Raw genomic sequence first — 20,130 nt, 5'->3', positions numbered from 1 at the left:
CTGTAAGCTCCAGGCAGTAACCATACTGGATAATTTGTAGTACCCACTTGTCTGAGGTGATTGAATTCCAGACAGGTAGGAATTGGGAGAGACATCCCCCGGCAGGAGTGGAATGATCAGGGGGTAAAGGGAAGGAAGTCACTGTTTGTTTGCGGGGGAAGTGCGGGTGGAGTTGCCTCCGCGTCTTCCCTTAGCGTTATTTGCTCTAAAACCTCCTCTGAAATAACCTCTTGATGAGGGGGATTGGTTATTGCCCTTCTAAGAGGAGGAGGGATTTCTGGTGGATACATTTTTGGAACCACCCCTGTAAAAGGTGCGGCGAAAGGAACCCTTGTTAGTAGGTAACTGCAAAGCTCCCATGGACTTTGCGACCTCTGTGTCTTTCATAATTTTCTCCAGCGAAGTATCAACTGCTGGGCCAAAGAGGTGTTCCTTATCAAATGGTTGGGGAACATCCTTTACAACGCGGATGTTACACTGCAGTTCCCTTACGACGCAACTTTTACAACGCAAGTTGTAACAACAAATTGCGCTGGGGGGCGCTCCAGGATAGTAAATAGTTTAATTTACTATCCAACTCCTTCCCTACTATCCTTGGGGACTGGAGTTGGAATAGTAAATTAAACTATTCACTATCTAGCCCCAAACAACGCAAGTTGTGGTAACGACTTGCGTTGTAAAACATGCGCCGTAAAGTACTGCGATGTAAAACATCGCGTTGTAACGACATACATCCCAAATGGTTGGTTGAGATTGGAGGTTTGCACTTCAGGCATGAATCCTGAGATTCTCAACCAAGCATGCCTGCAAAGGAGTACGCTAGTATTTACTGTACGTGCTGCGGTGTCAGCTGCGTTTAGGGCACACCCGATAGATGTATTGGTGATGAGTTTACCTTCCTGGATAAGATCATTAGCCCTAGACTTGTGTTCATCATGTAGAAATTGCATGAGTTTTTCCAACTCATCGTAATGAGCCCCATCGTAGCGAGCCAGTAAAGCTTGAGCATTGGCAATGCACCAATGATTGGCTGCTTGTGAAGACACTCTCTTGCCAGAGGCATCAGTGAGCTTAGAGAGGAGCCTCACCTGTGGTTTGTGAGTTAGCTATCGGGAGGAGGGGCCTCACCTGTGGTCTGCGAGTTAGCTATCGGGAGGAGAGGCCTCACCTAGGGTCTGCGAGTTAGCTATCGGGAGGAGGGGCCTCACCTGTGGTCTGCGAGTTAGCTATTGGGAGGAGGAGCCTCACCTGTGGTCTGTGAGTTAGCTATCGGGAGGAGGAGCCCCACCTGTTGTGTGCGAGAGCCATCGGGAGGAGGAGCCTCACCTGTGGTCTGTGAGCTATCGGGAGGAGGAGCCTCACCTGTGGTCTGTGAGCTATCGGGAGGAGGAGCCTCACCTGTGGTCTGTGAGCTATAGGGAGGAGGGGCCTCACGAGTGGTTTGTGAGTTAGCTATCGGGAGGAGGGGACTCACCTGTGGTCTGCGAGTTAGCTATCGGGAGGAGGAGCCTCACCTGTGGCCTGCAAGTTATCTATCGGGAGGAGGAGTCTCACCTGTGGTCTGCGAGTTAGCTATCGGGAGGAGGAGCCTCACCTGTGGTTTTTGAGTTAGCTCTCTTGGGAGCGTTGGAAACCACAAGCGAATCAAAGGACAACTGACCTCTGATATAAGCAGGGTCAGTGTGGGTAGGCCTATATTCTTTCTCCACCCTAGATGTAGTAATTCTTGCCCTCACAGGATCTTTAAATATGTCATCTGTGTGTTTTAGCATGCTTTTAAGCATTGGCAATGTACAAGTGGCTCTTTAAGAGGAAGTAAGGGTCTCAAAGAGGAAATCCTCTTCTAACGTCTCTTTATGGAGCTCCACTGTAGGAAGGTGGATACCTGACTATGGTTGCCACCAACTTTTTGCCTGGTGTTTTGCTGGTTTTTCGACTTAGTTGACCTGGGACCCTGCTATTCAGGGCCCCAGGCCTACTGCTCTCTCTTTAAAATGGATTCCATGTACCTTAGGTACACATCCAATTGGTACTGGGCCACCTTATCAGACCCTGTAACTCAGGGTATAGGTGTATCCAGGGCCTACCAGGGGCTGCAGCATGTATTATGCCACCCCTGGCTGGCCATCTAAATCTGACACAACTGGCTGCATGACAGCTGGGACAAGGTGGTGTAATCACCCCTTGCTTTAGATATAGTATACCTATATCTAACCCTAAAATGGACACATAGATTCCTATCAGTCACTCCTATGGCAGGCCTTGACAATCCTGAAGGCAGAGTGCTTGGAATCATGTGAGATGGTGCTCTCTCGCTGAGCCCGTTTGCAGCTTGCGGAACCAAGTCCTAATAGCTGTTCCATGATAACGCATACCATATACTCTTAAGTGCATTATAATCCTCGCGGTTATATGCCAACTCTGGTATCGCTTTATCAAAACATGTCGAGTAAGGTGTCATACGAATTGGAATACTAACCCCTCGCCAATTCTGGCGACGGGGTTAGCATTCCACCCTTCTAGAGGGTCACGACATGTATGTAACTGTGAACCCCAGTTAAAGTTAACTCGAGCCTTCACATCACAAAATGGATGCTGCCACCACAGACACAAGTCTGACCTCCAGCTGCTGGGAGTCCTTCCAGCGAGGGAGGCTTGGACAAAGGGTTTCCTGTCAGGGGCGGTGCTAGCACCATCCCAGACAGGGTTTTGTGTATCCTGGGTAGGCAGGGCTTTAGAGGAAGGTGACCCCGGTGCTCATTATGCATCTGCCGGCTAGAACCAGTTCCAGGGGCACACCAGCCCCTGAGCTGGGGAAAGTCCGGCATGGGAGAGGGGTGTAACCACCCCCCTTCCTGGTCCCACCCATGGGCAGGACCTTGTCGCGTGCCAGCCCCTTTTCCTAGTATAAAGATAGGAGCGGGCCCCCTTCCAAATTAGATCATCTTTGAATCCTGAAACTACTTTCTACGAAAGGAACTCAAGACTTCTTCTCAAGATTTCTCCCTTGTGACTAAGGAGTAGTCACACTGCACCCGCAGGCACCATCTAACAACACTGCGGTTTGCTGCACGTCCTTCCTCCGGAATCCGACCGACCAGCACGACGAGACCCGGCTTCCCTGGCACCTCTGACCTCTACCTACATCATCAGCCCAGCTGAGATCCGTGGGTGTGACGAGACCTCGAGGGACCGGCCATCTTCAGAACTGCACGACGCTTATCCAGCACGACCGCTGAGGGATCCTCGAGTGAGTGCTTTGGGGTTCGAGAAGCCCTAACCCTGAGCAGCTTCAGCACCGAAGTTCAGCCCTCCAGCATCCACCAGATCTGCGTGGGGCCCTTCTGCTCTTTGCTGCTCACCGCGTTGTCCGGCTACTTGCCTGCTGGCTTGTGGCCCTCTTGACGACGCTCCACGACGACAACACCGCTGGTCTGGTTGCTCCAGACTGGCCCTTGCTCCCCTCCAACAGAGGAGCACCCCGGACCCTCCTGGTCCACACCAGACGCCATTTTAAGTCACCGCGTGGGCTAGCATTTGCCAAGACTTGTTGCCCCAATCCTGGGTCCAGCGACGTCGACAGCAGATACCATCGTGGGACAGCTCGCACCTCCATCCTGGTCGCCGACAACGCCTCCTGGTCCGTGAGACTGCAGAGCCCAGCGTCGCCCACTCACCTGGTCGAGGTGACTCCATCCGGTGCCATCCTGGTGCCCATCTAATCACTGGCTAGTGATTCAGAACTTGGTCCCCTCTGCTTACAGGTGTCTTCCATCTTCGATCAGGCTTGGATCCCTCCGAATCTCTTCACTGGTCGCCTGCCAGCAACTTCTTCTTTCAGGCTCCATAGACTCCAACGAGGATTCCCGACGTCTTTCCAGACCTATCCATCCACAGCCCCTGGGCTAGGTAAACTCAGCATTTCGGTGCTCCAGCATAGCTTTGCTATCCAAAGGTCCAGATCCTTTTTCGTTTCAGCTCTACCTAGTCGGATTTGTCCGATAACACTCACTTTACGAAATCTAGCATCCATAGACTTTGTCCCGCATCCCGCGTGAGAGTGCACACTCTGCACCCGATCTCCCTAGGCCTCCTGCTAGTAATCTGAAGGTTCAGTAGTCAAGTCCTAGCGATCCCAAAGCCTATTAGAGTAGTACTTACCTGCTAGTAATTTCGCATTCCACTTTTAGAGTATATGGTTTTTCGTGCCCCTCGGGCATTTGTGTAAATTGTGCGACTTTGCGTATTTTCTTAAGAGCTTTGTATTGTGCTTAGCGCCCTGTAATCATAAAGAGTCCAGGGCTGTTGTGTTCTAAATAAATATACTTTTATTTTCATAATAACTTGTGTGGTGTCCTTTCACTTGGTGTTCAAGGGGTATATGTGATGGTATAACAGCTGGCTTAACACGCCCTCTAAAGACTGCTCTTGTCCATGCTACTAGGATAGCTGGTCTACGGTTGACTTACAACCAATCATCAATAAAGGTTGTTTGGACTGATACATAGTGATCACTAGAATAGTGAGCACTGCATATCAGGCCAACTTCTCACATCCACCCCATAATATTGAGTAGCTCTGTTAAGAACCTCAACATATCCAATGTTATCATCAGGTGGGGGGGGGTCTAGACGGATGCAGATCAGGGTCATAATCTGTATTAGGGTCAGTATGATAATCCTCCAAAGGGTCGATGTCCTGTGGCCTATACTGATCCTCATCCCCATCCCCATCCCCATCCTCTATGATCCGGTGGGTCAGGTGATAGTGGTGGTGAATTTGAGGGTGTAAAAAGTAAATTGGGATCAGTGGAAGAAGGAGGTGGAATGTAAGGGGGAGAAGGGTTAGTACCCACACTTTACCTCTGTTTTGTCTATTTTACAATTCTTTGGAAGGGTGGCCTGGATATGTCCTGTATCATGGTGTATAACCAGTTTTTTCTACTTTGGATCAGATGGCGGAGCATCGGGCCCAGGCTCTTTAGGCGGAGTGTTTTTTCCCTTACTCGGCGTCGAGGGTTTCGGCTCAGAGTCTTTCAGTGCAGAAGGTGGATTCTTCTGTAATGGTGGAATTGTTTCCAGAAGATGTTTCGATTTCGGTGCCGAAGGTGTTGGTTTGGCACTGATATGGGTGCGGCTCGAGCCAGAGGGCTTGCCTTTGTGTTTGGGAGCCCGGACAGAGGGCGGGACGTTCCATACTTTTTGTCGGTGCAGACCTTGGCCCGAAGGCAGAGGAGCGAAAGGAATCTTTCTTTGTCTGTTGGAGGGCAAGGGGTATCTTTACTCACAGTACGCTAACAATAAGACATGTTGTTCTTGTTCCTCAGCTCCTTCAGTGTGATGTTCTGTGTCTGAATCTTCGCCCATGATGTCCGGTGCGGAGCCCCTTTGGTGTTACATTTGGCGGTATCGAGCTCGACGGCCACAAAGCGGTTTCTTTGATCGAAAAGATCACCACACGTCGCAGTCTTTCTCATTGTGTTCTCGGGACAGGCAGAGGTTGCACACTTCGTGCAAGTCGGTGCGTGGAAAGTTAGCACAACACCCAGGGCAGAACTTGAAAGGAGTCTATTCCACTGTTGACACGGGAAGGCCCGACGGTCTGCCACGAGTTTTTAGTTGGAAGTTGCTTTGAGTTGAGGCGATACGCGGAGAATGGGAAGCTGCGATCGATAACAATTCCGGTGAGGTTAGTGGATTGCGAGTCGAAGGTGACCGAGAAACGACGCTGAATGGAAAACAGCAATACACATCTGAACCTGATGGCAGAAAAAAACTATCTAACAATGGAGCTGATGCCCATGCACATTATCACTGAAGGGAGGAGACACCTACCTCGTGACTGGAAAGACTTCTTCGAACAAAAACAAAGTGCAAACATCCGGACCCAACACTGGATGGCAGGCTATTACAGCATGTGATCTACAGCTCACATGCCTCGAACATGCTAATTTTAACATGTTTAATTTACTGAAATGTGCAACATTATTGCCCTTATTTCCTGGTGGTGCTACTGGCTTGCGAATTAGAGATACAGGGGCCATTGGTAATACCGGGACCAGATACAACTCAAGGTGTATGACTTTTCAGCCAGGATAGGCATTCTGGACAATTGTAACCCTCGTTCAGCTGGTGTGCCTTAGAAATTCCACATACAACTCATAATGAGGACCAGAGAAAGCTGTTGGAGCATGCAAAGGTCAGGCAGTGTTCATGGTAGTAATGACGTTTCAAGATCTGTTGTTTCCTTGCGGTAGCATATGCGCACCGTTCAATCTACCATCCGCATCATGCAAATGATGCACAAGTCCTAAAAGACATGTGGTGTAAAGCTGTGATTCAGTACCTGCTCCAACTCCTTCCTTAGTTCACAGCGTGGTGCAGCCACCCTGAATGTCAGCAGAGTCTTGGCTCATGCGCATAAGAAACCTTTCTGGGTACACAAGGGTTTTATAAAAGTTTATAAATTAAATAACAAGAATCAGCTACATATAAAAAGGGGCAGTTAGGCAACCACCAATGGCATTCACCTATGGCTGCCGACAGAAGCACTGGAAGCAGACCGCTCAATCATGAGTCTGCTGGACAGTTTTGCTGATGCACAAACACACAGCGCAGGCTCCACAGCAGGGCTGGAAGGCCCATTTAAACCATCTGCTTGGGCGCGGCTTGGATACAAGGGATAGAGGGGTTGGTGCAGTGGATGCTCAGAAAGCCAAACACTGACAACATGGGGCGTGATGGCTGGACAGGAGGGATGCTTGCAGCTTGGAAAGCATGCACATGGTTGACTGACCACCCTTTGAGTGGTTGGCTCCAACAAACTCACGAGAGGTATATGGATGTGTGGCTGCCTATGAACAGATCGGGAACTTTCTCTTTTCTTTGTAACCTTCTCTCTTCTTAAGCGTGTGCCCCTAGTACAGCTTGGCAAGTGTGGCCTCTTTTCTACTCATTTCCCGCATAACCTTCTGGGTATTGTAGATCATCTGCTTTCTTCTGAGCAATTCATGCGGTATGATTTGCTCAAACTCAAGAGACAAGACTGATTGACAGACTGGCTAGAGGAAATGTTTAAAATGAAAACACTGTAAATTCTGGATCTCTGGTTACGTTTTCATTTGCATACATTATTTTCTTTTGAATTTTTTTTAATTGTTTTTAAATGTATCCCAATAAATCAATCTCATGATGCAGTCAGCGGTAAGTGGGAGGTCAGCATTACCCGGATTGCGTTCACCATACACAGCGCATAACATCACTAAATAAATTAACTTCCCCAACTGTGAGCGCAAGTAATTATTAAAAGTAATAGAGAAAAGAAATAAAACTATGTCCCCAAAGCCACATAACATTCACTAAAAGTGCAACAAGGGGTTAGGCTATTAGAACTGACAGGAAGTAGACTTGAAAAGAGAAGATAGAAACTAATAAATGCAGGGAACAAAGAAAAAGGAGGGGTAATAGCATATTCTGCAATTACATTATCTCAGATATCCACGTCTATCATGGACAGACCTTTATCAAACATTCAGTTTACTTCTTTCAATTTCAAATTGAAATCCAAATATAGATTATACAAAATGGCTCCTCCTGGTGGGTGGGGTTAACCTAGAAGCTGTTCCTCACAACGCTGGTATATTTGGATGAGATACCCTGGGTGTGAAGTAAAATATTGTATGTCTGAAGTGGGATGAGGAAGGGGCACAGAGCTGCAGGAAGCCTACTGGTGGAATTAAGGTCAGAAGATGGCCCTTGTCCAGCTAGAAATGCCTCCTTGTTGTAAAATGCTTTCAGGTCTAAGCTCCACTATTTTACTAGTTTTGTCCCCTTGCGTGCCCCTGGCTCTAACAAGTGCAGTTAGAGTTGTGTTTCACAAGTACAAGCACATTAGCGTCTGTGTGATAGCTGTTAATTATCGGATTCAAAATATAAGGAAATGCATAGCTTATATTTCCTACATTGGTGTTACTGTGTGTTGACCTGTGGTGATATATACTCTGCATTGTGTTTGCATACAGGTTAACATATAGCGAATACTGTAATAGCCATGTCATATGTAATGACTGGAGTCAGAGAGAGGAGATGGGAGACAGATCACATCACGTGTGTTCAGGATCTGCTGTTAAGAGTTCAAGGGTTCAAGGTCTCATTCCCCCACCAAGTGACCCCCCTCAGTAGCACACTCTTGGGGGAAAAACCTCCAGAGCACCTTGTGATTGGTATTCTATGATGTGCATCTTGCAGCCTTCTTTTTAGCCTCTTATGGCAGTGAAACGTGTGCTAATGTACAATGACCCTCACTTGTCATCCCACGACAACCCCGATTCAGGTGCAAACAGAATTCTGTGCCAGAACTAGAAGTCAAAGACGAGGCAATATTAGTGCGCGCTTCGATTTTTCTCAACATGCAAAGTTTGTCTTGTGTGGAAAATCGCACGGGTTGGTTCTTCCCCGGCCGGGGTAAGAACTAGGGGGGTGGGGGGTTGGAGGGTGGGAGTCTCCGCAATATGGGGGGTTGAGGGTGGGAGGGGAAAAACTATGAAAATTTGTTTGCAGGCTGAGAGGAATGAGGGGTTGGTCGCATATCATGAAGCCAGAAATTTTTTGTGCACATATAATACTAACAATATGCGATATATGAGGCCATGCGGATGTCATGAAACCTACCTTGGGAAAATTAAGACATGCTTAAAATTTAAGGGATTAATCTTCTGCATTTTTTAGATGTATGAAATAAAATATTTAGCCTGGAACGTAGCCGGGCTTAATAGTAAGAACAAAAGGTGCTTGGTTAAAGAGGAATTGAAAATGCATAACCCCCATATAATTTTATTATCCGAAACACACATTGCGGGTAAGGATAAGAAACTCCTTAAACATCTGGGTTACAACATCATAGTTTGTTCTGCTTTTGGACAATCTACAAGAGGGGTTGCCATACTTAAAGATACTCGATTTCGGGCTGAGACAACACAGACTTTTTTGGGTAAAGATGGCAGATGGGCAATAGCGCAGATAAGCCACGAGAATATTAAATATGTTTTATGTGTGGTCTATGGCTGCAATATAGATGACCCTAGCTTTTTTGACCATCTGAACGTTAAACTTTTGGGCTTGGAGGGAGAACTTATTATTATGGGGGACTTTAATTGCGTCATGGATTACAGAATTGATACAACTAGCTCTGTGCGATATCAAAGGATGCATAAAACAAGATCAGCTATCCTGGACTTATGCCGTGTACATAACATCAAAGACGCTTGGCGACGCTTAAACGCTAACAATCCTGGATATACATATTACTCTGCCCCTCATAAAACATGCTCCAGGCTTGACATGGCATTAGCAAGCGAAAATTTATTGGTGAATAGCTCTATGGTTATATGCCCTCGTATATCATCGGACCATAATGCAATATTATTGACAATCAAAACAATAAATACTAGAACTACACCCAGACCATTCTCTTTCCCGAGACATTTGATCTCAGATATATCTTTTATGACGCAACTAAAATCACACCTTACCGAATTTATAGGCATAAATATCAACTCAACATCACCTGATATGGTTTGGGATGCCTGTAAGGCAAGTATTAGGGGTTTTACTCAGGCTTATATAATTAGACAAAATTTTGAAAACAAAAAAAATAACGACCAACTATTGATTAAAATAACAGCTTTGGAAGAACAACTATCATTAGCTCTTCAAAATAATGTAGCAAAAAGCATAGAAATCGGCCTTGAACTTTGTTCAATCAAAAATAAAATGAAGTCTAAATTTATCCAGAAAAGCACAAATTGTTTACATAAATTTAAAATAACACAATATGAGGGGGGCGACAAAATCGGGAAAATCCTGGCCTACAAAGTTGCTGAGGATAGAGCTAACTCTACTATTACAAGCATACGGGGGGCTAGCAATAAAATCTATACAAAACCTCAAGATATAGTAGAACAATTCGCCGATTTCTATAGAAATTTATATACCCCAGAAGTGGACTCCAACCTAGACGACATATATACATATGTGGAGGAGCACTTGGGGGACATGCAGAATTGCTCAGAGATAGACTCACTGTCTGCGGACATAACATTGGCTGAATTACATCTAGCGATAGCTTTGTTACCCGTAGGGAAAGCGGCGGGTGAGGACACCATACCTCTAGAAATATATAAATTCTGCCTAGAAGAGCTTGAACAACTATTGTTGAAGGTCATGCAATCTGTAGGCCTAGAAGGAAAGACACCTAGGTCATGGAATAGGGCAAAAATAATATTTTTTTTGAAAAAAGGCAAACCGAAGGAAGAGAGGGGGTCTTATCGCCCCATCTCCTTAATAAACACAGATGCAAAAATCTTCGCTAAAATTTTAGCACTACGATTAGCTCCTATTATGCCTCAAATCATCAACCCACAACAGCATGGTTTCATAACTGGTAGGGACACCACTATACATACGAATACGGCAATAACTGCATTAGATGTGGCAGAGACAGAATCCACCCCACTTGGCATAATTCTATTAGATGCTGATCGAGTGGGGTGGGACTTTCTCTGGCACATACTTCTTAGGACTGGGTTTAAAGGACAATTTTTACGGAGTATTCAAGCACTGTATGATAAACCCTCAGCATATATCAGCTATGGGGGACTGAGATCGTCAGACTTCTCTATCTTACGAGGTACCCGTCAGGGATGCCCCCTATCCCCTCTTCTATTTGCCATTTCACTGGAGCCTTTTCTGTTCGCACTCCAACTTCAGAAACAGATCGCACCCTTTAGATCAGGAATACAAGAACTAAAAATAACAGCATACGCAGATGACATCGCGATCTACACTGAAGATGTCGTGAAAGCACTAAAGGGAATAGCATTAGAAGCCGAAAAATATGGTAAGGTGGCGGGCTATAAATTAAATCTACTGGAAAATCGCACCATTCCTAGTGTTGCAGATCAGGAAAAATATGTATTGCTGCCTTAGACCCACTCTGTAGTGTGTAAAACCACACCTGTAAATGCTGCACTATTTACTGAGTTCATTATTGACACACAAATCTGCTCACAACTCTTAATACGGTTAACAGAATTTTAAAGTGTATGTTTCAATGATTAATCTTCTGCCTCTTTTTTAATCTCCCCCTTTACTCACTTTCTTTGTATCACTCTCCTATTCTACCTGCATTAAACACTCTTGCTCTCCTAGAAGCGCCTCCTTTTCCCCATTCGGAGCTCACCTGAGTCGAGACACATGCCGCTTTCTTCTCTTTCTTCGTGATAATCTCCCAAACTTCCATCTACCTTAATGCTCTGAAATGGAGCTCCTGTTGTACAAAATATAGCAGTATTATTATTATTATTATCCATAAAATATTAATTGTTATCAACAGAACATCAGATTTACAACACATTTTCTATATGTTGCTGGAATTTCCTCCAGTCTCAGATGCTAATTACACATTACTTTACATACTGGGAAATTTACCTACTTGCTGATTCTGAGGAATAAGACAAGCTTACTGGGAGAACAGAAACATTTTAACGATTTAAAAAGGCTTTTTGCCAGGAGTGAATATATCTTACTACTAGAAATACAAGAATAAGTCAAGTGTAGCTGAAACAAGCTTCCAAGCACTAGGACACTTCATTAGAAGTAGCTATGCGCTTTACAAGTGGCTATATTATTATTAAATTCTTAGTTACATTTGGGGCAAGACACAACTACTCAAAGAAACAACTTCGTGAATCGTGCAGAGTAAGTTTCAAACATTACACAAACCATTGCTTGTTTTTGGAACTAAAAACATTTGTGTCTTCAGAAGAGTCCAATTTCCTTTTAATAAAACCAAAGAGATGTATGTCTGTCAAGTGTCATATAAAACTGTAGAGAGGCGCTCACAAAGAAAACAAAACAGGGTGGCTATGATAAGAAGAATTAAATAATGGTGTATGATGGGAGGTGTTGATCAACAACAAAGAATTGTAAGTTGGAGAAAATGCAGCAGAAAGATTCAAGAACGAAAAAGATCACTGGCAGACGAAAAACAGCTTAACCCAAACTAGCATGGATTAAGGGCAGGCTTGAAGCTCTCGTATAGTTAATGGTATGCATAGTGTAACTGTACATTAGTTTGTATATGATCCATGCTGCACACAATGCTACTGGTCCAACATGTAAAACTGTAGTGGAACTTTCTCTCTGCAAAAAACTAGTATAAAAAAAAAAGGCCAGAGGCCGTAGTGAGCTTACACTTAATATGAACCTATTTACCGCTTCCTTACATCAGACGGAGGGAGGGACAGTGTTGCGGCCAAGACAGGCACAGTGTTTCAATACACTTTTGTCTAGCGAGTCTGGAATATTCGCTCGTGCCATTGAAGGCACTAAGTTGTGTTTGCCCTTGGCTAGAGTCGAGCAGTCCCCGATGCACACAGATCTGTGTAATGGCCGAACTGATAAGCACTGCTTTACTCACCCGTGGTACTGTCGATGTTGTTTCTCTGTTCAGAGTGAAGGAGATCCGCGGAACACAAGTCTTCCTCTATTTTAATGTTTAACGCAATGACAGGTGTAATATCTGCATGTCCTGCAATTACAAAATATGAGGATTGTGTTGTTGCGTACAGAGACCACACAGAAAGTACAAGGAAAATATTGTGTTAGAGAAAGTTTTAAAGGAACATGTTGAACTATTATACATGGGGCAGAATGATGGGTTAGGGAACCATAAAGGGGGGTAACCATAAAGGAGCTAGCATCTTAACCATTATACGTTCACCAATAAAGCTAGTGACAGACATAACTGTATGTATATTTATGTAGAGAAGATGTCAAATACAAAATAAAACATTTCCTCCTAAAGAATCAGAAGTGATACGCTGCACCCAACATTACTGTACAAATGCAAATTCAAGTCTGTTTTCTCTGCAGACTGCAATAATGCTCAGTTGTCCATTTAAATCATCCCTTGAATCTGCCCCGAGAATACAAGTTCAAAACATCTCGTCTTCGGTGTATGGGGTGAACACCTGAATGGCCGTTTAAAAGGTGCTGTACCTGAATGGCAGTGTCTCAAGCTGGCAGGTCAGTGAGCTGTTAAAGGGTGCAGGGGCGCACCATGCACCCCTGACTGCAAAGTCAACGAGCAATAAAAGTCTAATTCCAGCTGCAGATTCCCAGCCTTGGCTCCCAAGACTGGTCTTTCATCTTTGGTGGGCCCAGCCTTGCGGGCTCGACACACACAGCATATTTAGCACTTTATTGTTTTGCACATCGCAGAGATTAGGCGAGCATGATATGCACTGCTTTTTAGGTCTGGCCACAGACGACGTTAGCTGTTTGGTGAGCTCATGGTATTCATATACACAGAGAGGAGCTGTCGGGCAGCCCCAATCACCCTCTGCTTTGTTTGGGTCAGCTCGTTCAGCCGCTGCTTTGGAAAAGTATCATTCAAAGAACAGATCAAGTCAGAGGAGCGTTTCTAACACAGCATCAGTTCACTGGCCACAGGTGCTGAAACAGAAGCAGCCGGCAGGGACTATCATACATTCCAAGAGACCCGATTCAGCTGGGCGACTACTGATTTTGTAATCAATCAATTTTAAAGCTTTATTTTAGCTGTCTCCTGTTGAAAATTTTCTCTGTTTCAATAGAAACCAATGTGGAAAATACATTCTGAGGAAAGAGGGACGCCAGAGACATACTGATGCACCAGGTAGACCTAACAGCACAAACATACTGATCCAGCACCACTTTGGAAAGTAGCCATGGCTGGTGTGTTGTGAAGGGAGCTCTGTGGAGCCGCTGACTTTGTTAAAATAGTCTATTTTACCCAAATCAGATGGGAACTAGAATCCTGGCGCATTTTTCAGCAGTTAAACTTGCCTACCAGGGTTCAACCTTTGTAACAATAAACAAAATACATTTACTTACTTTTCATTTCAGAAAGCCAACAGATATCATTCCATGTTTATGTTGTTGGGGATTCCTGACAAACTCTAATGTGGAAACTGACGACATTTTCATTCTGTGCTCACAGCAGCATGTATGGACAGCACGCCAGAATCTAGCTAGGGCGTGCCACGATGGTACAGGCAGTGAGGCCTTTAATTACCTAGATGAAACATTGTGTGGGGATAGAGTTTATTTATTCTGCTACAGGATGTTAAAATCAATACTGCCAGGTCCGAGATTGTTTGACATACTTGTATTCAAGAAATAAGCAGTAGAAATGTCGGCATGTGCATACAACACAGATCACAAACAGCTTAAGGCCCAAGCTGAAGTTGTTGTCATGTAGGTTTAACTGGCAAAAATCACCTTTGTCTTAAGTGACTCCAGGTAGATGCTCCCAGTGATGTACCGACCAGAGACAGAAACATCTGAAGCTTTCAGCATTATGCCGGTCCAACAGTGACAAATGCAAAAACAACAGTTGATGGACAGAATGCTGACCAATGTCATACATTCACCCCAGTACAGAGATCTGGGCCTAAATCCATCGTTTTTTTGCTCACCATGCCATTCCAGTTTGAACCCAGCCATATGCAAATCAGTCTTGACCCTGCGCCCAATGGGGGCAGTCCAGCCCGAACTGCCAAGCCAGGTCCTCCCTGGACTGGAATCAAGCATCCTGGGACCGGTTTCGGGCCATCAGCCATCTTCAGCCAGGACAGCTTGACTCCAGTGGCATGGACCCCACAGGACTCACGTCTGAGCATACCCGTCCCACTCGGGGTCCAACGGTGGCATCGTTCAGTGGGCACTGACAGCCATGGACAGACCTCTTTCAGGGGTGGTGAGAAATCGGAGACATGCGCAAATGTAAACCATGTATTTGACATTCTGCTTTACTGCTCATATTACTTTTTCTTTCACCTTTGAAGTTATAAATCAAAGCTAGAAGTCAACATGCGCACAGCTATGTTAAAGTGCTGTTTGAATTGACGGATAGTCGAGGAGCGCCAATTTACAGGCCCGCTCCGCCAATCCATAATGGACCGTAGGACTGGAGTATTTGCGCTGTTCTAACAGCCAACACTTCATTCGTCCCATTGATTTGAATAGAGTAATCCATTGCTGGGAAGCTTCTCGGGCTGTTCTTAAGAGAGATATGAATCTGGGTATTCAAAGAGCAAAGGGAGCATACAGATAGATCACTTACTGTCCGTGAACTTCCCATTAGTGGCCTCACAGTCTCACTCACATTACAATCAGAACTGGCCCAGCAGAGCATTTACTCATAATTAGGGCTACCGGTTTTACAGTATTTTTTTAACATTTCAGTCTGTATTTATCCATATTTATTTTTGGGACATTTTATCTGTATTTTTCCATATTTATTTTTGGGACACTTTATCTGTATTTTTCCATATTTATTTTGTTTTTTGTGTACAAATGAAGTTGTAAAACTGAACATTTCCATATTTATATAACTGATAGACACACACTCATACTCTGATGTCTGTTGTGATTTAGCTATTAAACCTGCCAAATATTATGTAAGAAAATATCCACTAAATATTAGCATTATACCACAAATGTATGTTGACATATGCCATTATTTAATGCCAATATTTTAATTTACCATGCTGTCCATCTGTTGGGCTACAAAAGAAGCACAATTTTCTGTATTTATCCACTTTTAAAAATACATGCAGACAGAAAACACATTGTTTTCTGTCTGTATTTATCTATAAAAATTCATAAAAACAAAAAACAGGGAGCCTTACTTATAATATGCCTATTCGCTCTATTCCAAGGTGTTAGACATGGCACCCTTGGCGTGAGTCTCCCTTCCATTTTTGCCGTTACCTCATGTGTTTTTGCTGGTGTTTTATGCTTTGGGCACTGTGCCACTGCTGTCCAGTGCCACAGTGCAGATGCTCCCTATTGTAAATTGATTTATGGATTAGTGATTCCATGTTTGGCTATTTTGGTTTACTTGTCGGACCCTAGTCTAGTGCACTGAGTGTGCCAGGGCGTGTAATCAAATGCTGCTGGTGGGCCTGCAGCACTGGTTGTGCCACCCACAGAAGCAGGATTGTAAAATATGTCTAAGGTCTGCCATTGCAGAGCCTGCAGGCAGGCTTCCCATTTCAAGAGAGATTTAAATTGTGTACTTTGGTAGGTATGAGCCAAGATCTCTGCAGTTAAAGACCGCGTCTCCACTCACTGTGTCAATTTACTTTGTCACCGTCCTTCACCAAATCCAGGAGGCTCTCGTCCTTTTGTTTTCTTTACGCCAAACAACAATAATACTGTTGCCTCTATAACACTCATATCCAAGTGCCAACCTTGCTGCTCAAACTTCTAAGAGCGAACCAAGAGCAGCAGCATTGTAGGATTGCGTTCAGGCAGGAGACAGGTAGGTGCACACACATTCATATTCACTCACTCCTGTAGCTGGGATCATCTCTCCAATGCAGTGGACTCCAGCAGCGCAAACTATACGTATATATTAAAATCGTGTGAATAAGGGCCATACCTGAGCAAAGACCCACAGTGCTTTCTCTTCCTACTGCACCACCTGTGAAACCAGGCTCCAGCTTTTCTTCTTCCCTGAGGAAACCTTTTCCATCTTTGAAAATTTGAAATCCTACCACAAAAAACAAAAGCAGGTCAGTCAGATTCAAAGAACTGGCTTGAAACTCCTAAAAGTAAATGCAGCACAGAATTATTCTATTCATAGAAAAACAGAAGCTATCCTGAATTCAAGATAGTTTCTGCAAGATTTTGAGATCAACGGGAGGCACAAGCTGTTTAGACCATTATAAGAAAGTATTGTATATTTTCACACATAAAGACTGGAGAATACTTTCAAAGCAGTTTTCAGTGGAGCAAGTTACAAGTCGATCTGACCCAAGTGATGAGTGACAGTCTTTCATTTCTGTGGCATAAAATAGATGAAATCCACCACGCAGCGCCCCAACTAGTATACATTACACATTTACAATAAGGCAGTGTGGGGGATTGGGCGTGCCCAGGGGGTCTTCTGAGGGAAGTGCAGAGGATGGTTCTTGTTGGACCTTTACATGGTCACTGGCAGTAGGCATAGGGTAGCGCGGAAATCAGCTCCTCCGCCTGTGGAGCTGCAGTCTCTGGCCTGAATCTAAGCAGGAAGATAAGAATGAATGCTGGCCAGAGAAGAAAACTCCTAACCACCACCTAGACCCTGTCACTGGCCTGAATCTAAGCAGGAAGATAAGAATCAATTCTGGCCAGGGAAGAAAACTCCTAAACACCACCTAGACCCTGTCACTGGCCTGAAAGTGAGCAGGAGAGAAAAGATCCAATGATGGCCAGAGAAGAGAAAACTCCTTAAAACCGTCTAGACCCGGTCACTGGCCTGGAGGAGAGTAGGAGGGGCAAAGATCAATGCTGGCCAGGGAAGAAAACTCCTAACCACCGTCTGGCCCCAGTTCTTCGCCTGAAGGTGGGGAGAAAAGATAGGAATCTATGCTGACAACAGAAGACAATGGTCCTAAACAGCATAAAGTTCTGGTCATTAATCCCCTGGTGATGACAAAAGGCAGGAATGATTGCTGGACTAGGTAACAGCGGTTTGTGCCCCCACCTAGTATGAGTACCACGAGGAAGAGGCATAAGTAGGATATACTTGAGATTACTTTCCCAATTATGCCAACAATCTAAATCTAAAAGAAATTAAACAGGTTGAGCACATGTTGGTCCTCGTGCATCTGATGTGTATCACAGGTAGGACAGTGCATATCACATTGTGGCAATGATTTTCCACTGGTCTGAGGACAGCATGGTTTGCAGCACTGGGGGAAGCAGTAAATAGCACATTCGGCCAAAGGATACCCGACAGGCTGGTCCTATGTCAGTCTGTGTGCAGCTCGGAGAAGAAGGGCAGTATACACCCCACACACTCAAGCACACACAGTATCATACATGATACTAAGTAATACCTGAATATATAGTGAGAGTAAGCTTGATCTTGTTAGATATCCATGACATGCTTCTTGCTCAGTTGTTGAGTTGTTGTTGTGCTGTTGTGGTTTGACTTGGTGTGTTGTCTTTGATGTGTTATTTGCTTGTAGCATGAGGGTACTGCTCTGGTGTAGTGTCAAGTGCCGCCTGAGCAGCTTGACAACAACAGCTGAAAGGACTTATTTGGCTAAGAAACCGGGTCTGCAGCTTCCCTCTCAGCTCTGTGAGGTTCTCTATCAATCTTAAACCTTTGGTCAGAGGTCTTCTAGTATGAAACCGGGTCTGCAGCTTCCCTCTCAGCTCTGAGGTTCTCTATCAATCTTAAACCTTTGGTCAGAGGTCTTCTAGTATGAAACCGGGTCTGCAGCTTCCCTCTCAGCTCTGAGGTTCTCTATCAATCTTAAACCTTTGGTCAGAGGTTTTCTAGTATGAAACCGGGTCTGCAGCTTCCCTCTCAGCTCTGAGGTTCTCTATCAAACTTAAACCTTTGGTCAGAGGTCTTCTAGTATGAAACCGGGTCTGCAGCTTCCCTCTCAGCTCTGAGGTTCTCTATCAATCTTAAACCTTTGGTCAGAGGTCTTCTAGTATGAAACCGGGTCTGCAGCTTCCCTCTCAGCTCTGAGGTTCTCTATCAATCTTAAACCTTTGGTCAGAGGTTTTCTAGTATGAAACCGGGTCTGCAGCTTCCCTCTCAGCTCTGTGAGGTTCTCTATCAATCTTAAACCTTTGGTCAGAGGTTTTCTAGTATGAAACCAGGTCTGCAGCTTCCCTCTCAGCTCTGTGAGGTTCTCTATCAAACTTAAACCTTTGGTCAGAGGTCTTCTAGTATGAAACTGGGTCTGCAGCTTCCCTCTCAGCTCTGTGAGGTTCTCTATCAAACTTAAACCTTTGGTCAGAGGTCTTCTAGTATGAAATTGGGTCTGCAGCTTCCCTCTCAGCTCTGAGGTTCTCTATCAATCTTAAACCTTTGGTCAGAGGTCTTCTAGTATGAAACCGGGTCTGCAGCTTCCCTCTCAGCTCTGTGAGGTTCTCTATCAAACTTAAACCTTTGGTGAGAGGTCTTCTAGTATGAAACCGGGTCTGCAGCTTCCCTCTCAGCTCTGAGGGTCTCTATCAATCTTAAACCTTTGGTGAGAGGTCTTCTAGTATGAAACCGGGTCTGCAGCTTCCCTCTCAGCTCTGTGAGGTTCTCTATCAAACTTAAACCTTTGGTCAGAGGGCTTCTAGTATGAAACCGGGTCTGCAGCTTCCCTCTCAGCTCTGAGGTTCTCTATCAAACTTAAACCTTTGGTCAGAGGTCTTCTAGTATGAAACCGGGTCTGCAGCTTCCCTCTCAGCTCTGTGAGGTTCTCTATCAAACTTAAACCTTTGGTCAGAGGTTTTCTAGTATGAAACCAGGTCTGCAGCTTCCCTCTCAGCTCTGCGAGGTTCTCTATCAATCTTAAACCTTTGGTCAGAGGTCTTCTAGTATGAAACCGGGTCTGCAGCTTCCCTCTCAGCTCTGAGGTTCTCTATCAAACTTAAACCTTTGGTCAGAGGTCTTCTAGTATGAAACCAGGTCTGCAGCTTCCCTCTCAGCTCTGTGAGGTTCTCTATCAATCTTAAACCTTTGGTCAGAGGTCTTCTAGTATGAAACCGTGACTGCAGCTTCCCTCTCAGCTCTGAGGTTCTCTATCAAACTTAAACCTTTGGTCAGAGGTCTTCTAGTATGAAACCGGGTCTGCAGCTTCCCTCTCAGCTCTGAGGTTCTCTATCAAACTTAAACCTTTGGTCAGAGGTCTTCTAGTATGAAACCGGGTCTGCAGCTTCCCTCTCAGCTCTGTGAGGTTCTCTATCAATCTTAAACCTTTGGTCAGAGGTCTTCTAGTATGAAATCGGGTCTGCAGCTTCCCTCTCAGCTCTGTGAGGTTCTCTATCAAACTTAAACCTTTGGTCAGAGGTTTTCTAGTATGAAACCAGGTCTGCAGCTTCCCTCTCAGCTCTGTGAGGTTCTCTATCAATCTTAAACCCTTGGTCAGAGGTCTTCTAGTATGAAACCGGGTCTGCAGCTTCCCTCTCAGCTCTGAGGTTCTCTATCAAACTTAAACCTTTGGTCAGAGGTCTTCTAGTATGAAATCGGGTCTGCAGCTTCCCTCTCAGCTCTGTGAGGTTCTCTATCAATCTTAAACCTTTGGTC

The 20,130-nt window shown here is 44.9% G+C and overlaps 1 protein-coding gene across 1 annotated transcript in view; it reads right to left on the bottom strand.

Moving 5' to 3' along the window:
* LOC147700495 (uncharacterized) overlaps positions 1-20,130 on the bottom strand; it is a 49,346-nt gene that overhangs the window by 7,640 nt on the left and 21,576 nt on the right. The window contains exons 5-7 of the mRNA XM_086929646.1: positions 16,489-16,599; positions 12,478-12,588; positions 11,239-11,325 (exon numbers count right to left, since the gene is read on the bottom strand). Coding sequence (XP_086785772.1) covers positions 11,239-11,325; positions 12,478-12,588; positions 16,489-16,599 — 309 coding nt within the window. The remainder of the gene's footprint in view (positions 1-11,238; positions 11,326-12,477; positions 12,589-16,488; positions 16,600-20,130) is intronic.

This window comes from Lissotriton vulgaris, chromosome 7, assembly GCF_964263255.1.
Source record: "Lissotriton vulgaris chromosome 7, aLisVul1.2, whole genome shotgun sequence".
NCBI classification, from domain to species: Eukaryota; Metazoa; Chordata; class Amphibia; order Caudata; family Salamandridae; genus Lissotriton; species Lissotriton vulgaris.
The sequence above is the reverse complement of the archived record's forward strand: the minus strand, read 5'-3'. Positions and strand labels throughout refer to the sequence as shown.